This window comes from Vicia villosa, unplaced genomic scaffold (genome assembly GCF_029867415.1).
Source record: "Vicia villosa cultivar HV-30 ecotype Madison, WI unplaced genomic scaffold, Vvil1.0 ctg.000349F_1_1, whole genome shotgun sequence".
Classification (NCBI taxonomy): Eukaryota; Viridiplantae; Streptophyta; class Magnoliopsida; order Fabales; family Fabaceae; genus Vicia; species Vicia villosa.
Window position 1 is genome coordinate 556,503 of NW_026705156.1, and position 11,387 is coordinate 567,889.

General features: G+C 31.8%; 1 protein-coding gene across 1 annotated transcript; it reads right to left on the reverse strand.

The window, feature by feature from the left end:
- Positions 1-2,190: 2,190 nt before the first annotated feature.
- Positions 2,191-4,867, reverse strand: LOC131627110 (protein terminal ear1-like). The gene is made up of 5 exons (XM_058897938.1): positions 4,098-4,867; positions 3,413-3,932; positions 3,092-3,211; positions 2,809-2,950; positions 2,191-2,727 (listed from the first exon to the last, which is right to left on the reverse strand). The coding sequence occupies exons 1-5, from the start codon at positions 4,651-4,653 to the stop codon at positions 2,485-2,487; spliced, it is 1,581 nt and encodes a 526-aa protein (XP_058753921.1). The 5' UTR covers positions 4,654-4,867; the 3' UTR covers positions 2,191-2,484.
- Positions 4,868-11,387: the final 6,520 nt, after the last annotated feature.

Consider the following 11,387-nt stretch of genomic DNA (forward strand, 5'->3'; position numbering starts at 1 on the left):
CCATAATAGTTAGTTTCTTAGATTTCTAAGAGAATTCTCTTCTAGTTATGCTAAATATATAATAATTTGCAACTTTGGAATCATCAAACAAGGTGTTCCAATAAACATTATTGTACCCTTCGAGGACAGCAAAAAAACTTTTGATAATGTAATATTTTGTGCATGGTCCTACTTAGGTACCTCATGACTCTTTCAGTAATATGTCAATATTGTACCTTCTAATAAACCTGCACAACAATCCTATAACATGGGTAATGTCGGGTCTTGTACAAACAATGATATACATAGGCTGCCAATGATGCTTGCATATTTAGTTTGTTACATAGGGATGGCAAAATAATTTGTACTCGTTGATATCCGCGAATAAAATCTGTCATGGGTACGGGGCGAATAACTTAATAGATATCCACGGATAAAATAAATGGATATTTAAATATCTGTTTATTAATGGATATGGATACGGGCTTAACGATACCCATGCTCGCGGATATTCGTATCCGTTAATAAATTATAATAATAACTTACATATTAGTTTATTATACTCTGTCTTTTCATTTAAAAAAAATAGTCTTCTCATATATTTTTTTTAAAGTTTTCTTTGAAGTAAACCTTTTACATTTCATGCAAATCATATTGGTCATTTCATATTTAAACTTCTTCTTTATTACATATCTCACTTCGACAATTTCACAGTCCAACCAACCACTTTTCTTGTCCAATCGATGCCTTCCTTTCTACTCCTTCGTCGTCTGCTCTTTCACCATAACTCACAATCACAATATCTATCACTTTTTGTTAAAAATGAAATGTATGAATCTTATGTTTTGCTGAAAATTAAGGAAATTAATGTGATAACATTTTGATGTTAGAATAAGAGAGATTTGTATGAGTGTTATGTGATAATAACTTTTTGTGTCTTTAAAAGAAGTTGAAAATATTTTTTTTCAAAGAAAAATGTTATTTATGGATATCTGTAAATATATGTGGATACGTTAAATATATGTCCAAAGAAATTCTCTTTTCTAACCTTAGATTCTTATTAAATTGATTGTGTTTGCTTTACAAGGTCTTTTATATCAAAGTTGTTGCACAATCGTAATTTCACATTATTACAAAACGGATATTTGAATTAAATATGAGAAAGTCGTCTATATAGAGAAATATGATAGTGCCTATAGCTTGTTAAGACGATAATAAATATTTTTGTTTAAGACCATACGGAGACTTATCTAAATTAAATACCTTATTTGAGAAATGCTAACAACACTCTCTTTTCAACACTCTCTCTAACACTCACTTTCTTATTGATTGAAACATGTGTGGGTCCTACCACTTTATGTGGGATCCGTTTTCAAAGTGAGGGACCCACACATATTTTAACCAATAATAAAGTGAGTGTTGAAAAGAGAGTGTTGCTAGCACTCCTCTACCTTATTTTCCTATTCATGAACCATGAATCTTGCTTAAGACCATTCAAACACTTGGTTACAAGATGAGTCTTTTATTTTTCAACAATTCCATTATATTTTAATTTACATTCAAGAAACAAATCTACCAAGTGTGGTGTCTTGTTAGATTCATGATAACACATCTAGTCATTCATAGCTTCTTGCAATAAGTTTGCATCCGAAGAAAACAAAGCATTTTGAAGGTTTGTCTAATCCTCTACTAATGTATAGACTAAACAACTAGGTCCATAATCTTAATATTCTTAACCAATTTTTGTTTCTAATTGTTCATTACTTTCTTATCTTATGTGGAGGGTGCAGTCAAGCATGTATACTAGAAACAAGATGTGGAAAGGACATTCAAGCACAGTCAAGCATGTATAGTGCACACATTGGCATGTGTTAGACACACGTTAATATGTGGAAGGCAGATGGCACCATAAATTAAACATTTAGACATAACCAAACATCAGTTAAATATTAACATAGCTTACATTTTTCAGAAAATCTATAAACTCCATAATGCATACCCAAGGAAGTGTTACCTCCTATTAATTAACACTTGAAATCTCCTATGTAACACATACATTAAACACATTGTTATTATCTCATTTATTCCAACAACCACCGTTCCAAAGCCATATATAATAAAATTATAATAACTGCCTAAAGAGCAGCACATATGGTATCCACTTATTCAAGGTACTCTAATCTAAGCAATAAATAATAAACAAACATCATAGATTCTAAGTCTTGAAATTTAAATTTGTAGGCAAAGAAAACACTAGTACATCTGAAGTGCCAGAACCTAAAAGACTAGACGAGAGAGACTTAATTTAAAAGGACATAAAAAACTGACTAAAACATAACTAAAAGGCAAGAAAATGAGAGAGAGGGGGAAATGAGCAGTGAGCAGCGAGCAGCAAGAGGTTCAACGTTGTAAGACGGTGGGGGCTTATGAGCAGAGAGAACACATATGTGGCTCGTTGCTCAACAACCTTTAATTCTTGATGTGCTAGGTAAATAAATGCACATTTCACTTCACATCTAATTTATCATCATCATCACCGCCACCACCACTACTACCTGCTACCACCCTATGATCTCTACCCTCCATCTTATCATCTACAGCACCCATTCGTACCATGCTCCCCACTACTGGAAATGGCTCCGTTAATTGCTTCCCATCTCGAGGCGGTGAAAATACCACCGGCAGATAATGCTCCATCTCACACGGGAACTTTGAGTTCTTAAAATGCTCTTTCAAAGCTTCCAAACCCTTTTAAATAAAAAACAAAATCTTAATATTTTTCATCATATAATAATTTACTACTAATACTCTAATATTAATATGTACTACCTGAACTCTAGCGTAGGTAAGATGACAGATTTTTCTGGAGTTAAAAACCTCCCAACGTTGTTGCTGGAAGGCCTTGTAGAACCTTAGAGTAGCTTCCGGAGATGTCATATTCACGAACCCGTATCCAACGTTGCACTTGTTCCTGTCAAATTATATATATATATATATATATATATATCACGGATTTGCCATAGAGTGCATTGGAGAAAGAAACACGCAAAAATAATAATAATAAAAGAATGGCATTGCACAAGAAACGTGATGAAAAACAAACACTGCTTACTTGAAATCTATAGGAAGGTATACGAAGTCATAGGAAGATAGAGGCTTGTCATCGCCGTCGCCTATCTGCTCGTTGCAGCGTAAACAGTGGTTGTCCAACATGTTCAAGAGTAGCTTCTGACTATATCCACTCAAACAAAATAAAAACAATTAAGAAAGCATGTAGTACTAGCATTGTCACTTTCTTTTGTCTTTATCTAAACTTTTGTAGTATTTCAATGAGGGTATCATAGTAATTTTAATTAATTCAGAATAAAAAAATAAAACAGACACAGCAGATGTATGTTTTTTATTTTTCATTAAATTAAACAAAAAGACGTACCTGTACTTGTTGGGTATGTTTTTGATCATGAGAGTAGTTCTAGAATCGGATTCAACAATGGCATCTTCTTTGATTATATAACGAGCCTCATTCTTATAAGGTTGCTTCCCCTTCCAATTCCATGGTCTTTCTCCAATGAATTCCCTGCCAAAATTCCTCCTAGGGGAAAAATGATTTTCATCCCCATTCAAACTATTTGAACTCATTGAACCAGTCCCGAAATTCTTGTGCGAGAATTGCGGTGGGCCAAAACGACGTCGGGGCGAGGGAGGTGGAGGAGGAATGTTGAAATGAAATGGCTTATTGGAGATATAGGCATTAGGATTTGGATTAGTTGAATGGAAGAATCTTCTTCCATAATAACCACTTTGTTTACTAAACTCAATAGCAATTGATTTTCCTTCAATTTCTTTTCCGTTCATTTCTTTCAAGGCTTTGCCAGCATCTCTTATGTCGAAAAACTCGACGAATCTTTGACTCTTTTTCTTCCCTGGAATTTCCCTCACTTCCTTTATGGCTCCTATAATTAAAAAGTGGACACACATAAACACACAAAAAGAATGAGATAGAGACATGTCTTATTAGGATTTTATTGTTTTTATTAAAAAACACTCTACTTTCAGATCTCACTTCTGTAACAAAAAGGTGAAAAATAAATAAATTAAAAATTAAAAGAAGTGAATACCAAAAGGCTCGAAAACTTGTCGTAGTTTTTCAGGTGAAACGTCGTCGTCTAAGTTGAAAACGACGAGGGTTCCTTGATTCTGAATATCGGAAAAGACATAGTGAGCCCAGAGTGGCACACCGGCGACGAGCCCCGGCGGGGGAGGTGGTGGAGCGGGATGAAATTGTGGCTGAGACATTGGGTTAAAAAACGAAACGCAGTGGACATGGTGAGTACGAATGGCGGTGAACGCCGCCTGTGCGTGTCTGAGGTCATAGAAATGTGCCGTCACGATACCGTAACGGAAGGAGTCCGTTTGGATAGCTCTGACTTCACCGAAGGCCTGGAGATCTTTCCGGAGGTCGGATTCAGTAGTGGGAGGGACAGGACTGAGGAGGACGGAGCGGGTGGGTAAAGTGGAGAGATGCGGCGGAGGTGTGACGGCGAAGTGAGGGTAGGGATAGGGAACACCGACGGCGACGGAGAGGGGAATGGGGTTTGTTGTTGTGGGGGTAAACTCTTGAGCCGTAGGGTTTAAGTATCGTGGGTAAGGAACATTGATACCGGTTTCTCCCATATTTGTGGTTAATAGAGGGAGAAAACAGAAATAAAAGACTGGTTATTGTGTTTGTTTTTGTTTTGTCTGTGAGAGACAGTGAATGAGTGAGTGTGAAAGAGTGAAATTGAAAAGGGGAAGAAACAGAGGAGGGACACGAAGACGGGAGAAGGACAGACAAGAGAGAAGAAATGAATAAGAGTGGGCTGTTTTCCTACTTCTTATTAATTACCTAAATACTTTCCTTTCTCCAACAAATATGCTTCACTCTTCTTCTCCCTCTATTTTTATTATTAGAGCTTTTTTTAGAAAAATCTAACCTATTTGATTTTAATCCAACGATTAATGTGCTAACACTTCATCTAATTTTAATGCTTTTTTTAGTGTACATTTGGTTCCTCTACAAAAAGTAATTTTAAGAGGTAGAATTGATTTTGGAAAATTTTAAGGTGTTTGGTTAGTTAAAAGTAGAATTGATTTTGTCTCTAGAATTGGTTCTACTTAAACTGGAATTTGTAGCTTTTGGCGAATTGATTTTGGATAATTTTTACGCCATAATTTATTGTTCAACTCACTTTTAGATAAATATATCCAAACATAAATCAATTCTGCTAAATTTTATTCTGATAAAATTAATTATACCAAACTCTCAATTATGTTAGATTCAATTCTGTCTACGCCAATCCAAACACATCCTTAATCTTAATTTGGTCTCGAAGACACATTGTGGTAGTTGATTAAAATAAGTATATTTTGTATTTTTTTGATTAAATAATTGAGATACATGAAATTGAATACATTGACACTATATATTCTTCGAGATAAATTATATTAATTTATATTTTTTCAAATTAGGTAATATTTAAGAAATTAATATAATTTGACTTTATCAGAAAATTTAGTGGTTTTAAAATTTTATACTATTTTTAATTATTTAATTAAGAAAAATAAATTATTCTTTTATTTAAACAAAATAACAACTCATTCATGAATAAAAAGTTATTTCTTTATTTTCATTAATCTAACTAATTAATTTTTTTATATAGAATAATATTTCCAAAAATAAATATATAAAATGATAAATTAAAGTCATTATATTAGTAAAGATCAATAGTTAAGATTTTGAATAATTCTTTTAAACTTACATTTCGAGTAAGAATATCCCCCACACATTTCGAAATGTAAGTTTAAAAAAATTACTTCAAATCTTAACTATTGATCTTTACTAATATAACGACTTTAATTTATTATTTTATTTATTTATTTTTGGAAATATTATTCTATGTAAAAAAATTAATTAACACAGTTAGATTAATGAAAATAAAGAGTTAAGATTTAGAATAACCTTTTCAAACTAAACAAACTCGAAAATTCTGACTCATAAAATTATTCATATGATTTTATTTTGTTAAGAATAATATAAATTTAGGTGTAACAACAAAAAACTTAAAATATTGTTGAACACAACATAAAAATTTATTCATACTTTTAGTTATAAATGTTATTTAAAAAAAATCACCATTTAAAAACTAACATTCATAGTCAAAAATATTATGAAGATTATAAATTTAGGTGTAACAACAAAAAACTTAAAATATTGTTGAACACAACATAAAAATTTATTCATACTTTTAGTTATAAATGTTATTTAAAAAAAATCACCATTTAAAAACTAACATTCATAGTCAAAAATATTATGAAGATTATATAAAAAAATAAAAATATCTTTTATAATAATAATAACACTCAAATTCAACCTCTATTATAATAATAATAATAATAATAATAATAATAATAATAATAATAATAATAATAATAATAATATTAATAATAATAATGACTAAATTATTGTTTTGGTTAGTCAATTTTATCTAATTTATAAAAATTTATTATTTAAAAAACAAAAAATATTGTTAATTTTGAGTTCAAAAATATGAAAATAAAATCAAAATTATTTAAATTTAAAATAAAATAATTAATTTTGGGAATCAAATAAAGTAGAATGACCAAAACTGTTATTAAGCTCACAATAAAATATTGTATGTTTTGTTAATAAAAACACTCAAATTCAACCTCATGTTTAACCTATATGAAAAATGATGAAATATTTATTTTTACCTTATATTTTTATATGTAAGTTTCATAATAGATTTATAAATGGGAATTAATCGAGTTTGATAAGAAATTTATCATTTAAAAAATAAAAATATCGTTAATTTTAAAAGCCAAAAAATGAGAGTGAAATTAAAATCATTTAAATTTAAAATAAAATGATTAATTTCATAAATCAAATAAAATAGAGAGACCAAAACTGATTTTAAACTCATAATAAAATAATGTATGTTAAAAAAATTAAGATGTAATATTGCATTTACTTCTTAAATTAACTATTGTTTGTGACAATATTTTGAATTATATATATATATATATATATATATATATATATATATATATATATATATATATATATATATATATATATATATATATATATATATATATATATATATATATATATATATATATATATATATATATATAATTTCTCTCATATTATTCATAATTCTTAATTTTAAAACCAAAACAATAAAATAAATAATAAAGAACAAATAAACAACAAGGGACTATACCAAGACCCTCCCAGTGACTAATAATTCTATAATTAAGAAGTCCTAATTTGTTTCTATAAACCGCATAAAGGCCCCAGACGGCTTGTATCAAGACAAAAATAAAGAGGAATTGAGAGCTAAAGAAGCTAACAAATCCGCATACTAGTTACCTTCTCTGAAAAATATGAGAAATATGGAATCTCAAATTCCTAATTTTGGCTAAATAGTTAATCTGAGTGGTTCTAATATGCCACGGAAGCACAAAATGATCTTTAACCGCCAACAAAATAAAAGTGGAATCAGTTTCAATCCAAACATTATTCCAACCAAAATAAGTAGCAAAATCAATGGCATTAATGACTCTAAAAAGCTCCACAGTAGTCGAAGAAGAATAGTCTAACTTTTCAGCAAAACAAAAGACAAAATCGCCCAAATGATATTTGAATAAATTAAACCAACACAAGAGGCCCAATCAAAGGAGAAGGAGTCGTCCGTGTTGCATTTCAACCAACCAACACTAGGATGTTTCCACAAAACTTTAATGATTCTTGGCGACTTGGACGAATGTAGCTTAACATTGAAGGCCTTGATAATAGTAAACTCGTGAATGGATGAGCTAGCCATTTTTGAGGTAATACTTCAAATGAATGCAGCCTCAATAAAGATTTGGTAGAGGGTCTTCTTCCAGTGCTTAAATCTATTATTGAATCTGGCTTGATTGCAGGCCAACCAAATGTTGCTGATGATGTGAACAATGGAAGCTTGAATAATAAATTTGCAATGCGGGCTCTAATTTTATCAAATTTCCAAAATATTCACAATATTAGATGCAATAGGCAGATTTAACATATTAAAAGCCACTGCCAAATTAGTAAAGCAAAATAGCAGTGAAAGAAAAGATGCTCTGCTGATTCCTGATTGGATCTACGGAGGCTATACATCGAAGGTCTGTAGCAGCCTCTCAACATGATATTATCATATGTTGGCAAGCGATTATGGAAAAGTTTCAAGACAAGGAACGTCTTGGAAGGAGGAATATCCGCATTCCAAATCTGCTTGAAAGCATCTTTCAGAATTAAGTCATATGAACTGGAGTGAATCCAAATATTACTATTAGTCATGCTATCCATGGGGATAATTATTTTATCTGCAATAAAAGACAAGTTAGGGATTTTACTGACCACATGAATATGTAAAATCCAAGAGCCATTATGTAAGAATTCTGAAACTAGAGTGTTGGTGTTGATATCATCTAGATCCTGAATACGAGTAACCAACGGAGGACCACACTAAAGATCGAGCCAAAATTTAGTGTTATGGCCATTATCTAAGACAATTCTTGTGTTTATTAACACCATCCTCCTCACTTTTAATGTTGCTCCAAATAGAATAGGCAATATGGTACTTTATAGGAATTCCATCTCTGAGCACTCTAGCTTTCAAGAAGAGAGCCCAACTCTTAGAAGAATTTAAAAGATCCCAGCAAAGCTTCATGTTGAAGGAATCATTAAGGGTATTAATGGACCTCATGCCTAATCCCCTTACTCCATAGGCTTACACACCTTAGCCCAAGCCACAATGACTAGCTTAGACTTCATAATGTCACCAGACCTAATGAAATTCTTAATGCTTTTCTCCAGTTATTTAATTAGAGATTTGGGTCAATAGTAGATGGTAATGCTATCCACGAGCATTGATTCAATAGAAGATCCCAACAAAGCTTCATGTTGAAGGCATCATTAAGGGTATAATGAAGTAATTGAGGACCTTGAATCATGTTTTAATCCAAAAGATCATGTCTTGACCAAAAATCAACCCTTCCAATGAATTAGGTTAAAACCCTAGTTTGTGCACCATATGAATTTGAAATTTAATGATCTTTAATTGAGGCATTCTTAAGCTTGAATATTGATTAGGGAAATCATTTGATCATATGGGAAGCTTGAGTCCCTCTAAGAGTTAGAAAACTCTAATTGGTTGACTTTTGAAGAAAACCAGAAGATATGTGAAAACGATTTTAAAAAATAAACAAGGTTAATGGATCAATCAATGAAAACCAAAGGTACAGTGATCATCAGCACATTAAGGACTACATTATAGTATTTTATTTGAAGCAATTTGAAGCTTGTAGCTACCTGAACGAAGTGAGGTCTATTTGCTCTGAAACTTGACTTGGCTAGGTAGATTTAGGACATGGTTCAACTTGATTCTTATTGGAGTAGCGTCAATGAAGATCAAGAAAGCTATAGCAATTGAAAAATTGGATGGAGAAAGCTTCTAATTATGAAACCGAAGTTGGAGAAAATGAGCTTTGGGAGCGAGTTTTATAGGGTGAATTTGGCTATCAAAGCTTGTAAAATGAATAGGGGAAGGTCCCTACTTATACGAGGAGTGAAATGGAATGTTGAGGTTCAGTGAATGATAAGAATTTGAGTGAATTTGTACACACCCTTATGGTGCACAAAGTGTGACTTGCATTCACTCAAAACTTGCATTTTATGTGCCAAGCAACTTCTGGACATGTGATGAACTTGGTTAGGTACGAAATTGAACCTTAATTTGGCCTCTAATTGGAATTAATATGATTCAAAATTTTTGACAAAGTGAAAACTTCAGTCCCAAGTAACCATTTTTAAATTCATGGGGCATCATGCACAATAGGCTTTTTGATCCCATTGTTTTTGCAACTGATAGACGACATCACAAAGATCACAATGTTCCAAGAAAATATTCATATGTAAGTTTGAGTCAAAAGTTATGTCACTTGTAAAATGGAACGATGCAACTAAGTTCATACTTAGAAAAATTCTAAGTCAAAACACTTTAAAATGAATTGTAATGTTCCAATGAATTGCATGGTTTTCCAAGCATTTTTAGGTTTTGATCTTTGAAGAGAACTTATAGATGGTCTCATGAAGAGTTCATAGCAAAACAAAGCACCTCAAAATGATGAGAATTGAATGAGTTATGGTTCATGCAAGTTGGTGAAAAAATGTTAGGAACTCGGTCAGAATATCTCTAAGTCCATAAATGACTTATAATGTATTCAAACCTTTAATGATATTCCAAGCATAATTGGCTTTTGACATGTAAATAGAAGTTGTTAATGATGTCAAGGAGTTTAATTTGCAAAAATAAACACCATAAAATGTTGAACCATCAAGGATTTGCACTATTTTGACCATAAACTTGAAATGTTGACTTTTTAGGTCAAACCACCTTGAACAAACTTGAATTCTTTGACATTTTCTTATAATTCAAGGCATTATGATGCATATATGAACTCAAAATCATGTCTAATTTAATGAATTAAGATTGAATTTAGCCCCACTTGAGGTTAATTGGTGATGAAGGTATGGAAATAAACACATGAACCTTTGACTTTTCTTGAGAAAGAAGTAACCAACACTTGAGTAACCTTTGATCAATTGATGATGAATGATGCTTGAGAATGATATGCCCTAAGATTATAGGTTAATATCTGATGCATAAGCCTTTGAGAATCATTAATGATCATGCTTTAACTTTGAGAACCTTCAAACCCTAGCTAAGGAACCATGATGGATGTCTCTAATCAAAACCCTAGCTTGCAAACAAAAATGAGAGAAACAAGACATATTTTTCATTATTTTAATTAGATGTTAGTAAAAAAAACAAAAGATAGAAAACAAACAAAAGATACACAAAGGGTTCTTGGTGATCCCCAAGTGATGAGACCCATAAGAAAGCCTAAGATATGAGAGTACCAAGATTGTGATCTTGATGCTATGTATAGGTGCAAAAAATGATATGATATCTTATGGGTAAAAATTAAGGTATGACAGGTTCCACCTATACCAACAAGATGCATTTGATTTTTGATAGCCTAGTAGATAAGAACTCCTGTGATTAAGGAGGCTTAATTTAGATTAGTATTGGATGGGTAGCCTTCTGGGAAGTTTCCTGAAAAGCGTGTGAGTGAGAATAAAACATGCTGAAAAGAACTATGTTGGTTTGTAGGGTCAGTCGCTATTCCTAAAAATAGTATGAGGCATTACAACGGGTGCTTTGGAGGCACCTTATCCGGGTGAATTTCTGCTTGAACCGAGGTGGGAGCATGACTACCTCAGTCTCCTCTGAGGCTCGAAGGAGGATTCTGGTGTTTTT

Coding starts and splice junctions, on each gene's coding strand:
- LOC131627110 (XM_058897938.1), bottom strand. CDS start 4,653: ATGGGAGAAACCGGTATCAATGTTCCTTACCCACGATACTTAAACCCT. Junction 3,212..3,412: donor AACATACCCAACAAGTACAG/GTACGTCTTTTT, acceptor GAGTGGATATAG/TCAGAAGCTACTCTTGAACA. Junction 2,951..3,091: donor TACCTTCCTATAGATTTCAA/GTAAGCAGTGTT, acceptor ATAATTTGACAG/GAACAAGTGCAACGTTGGAT.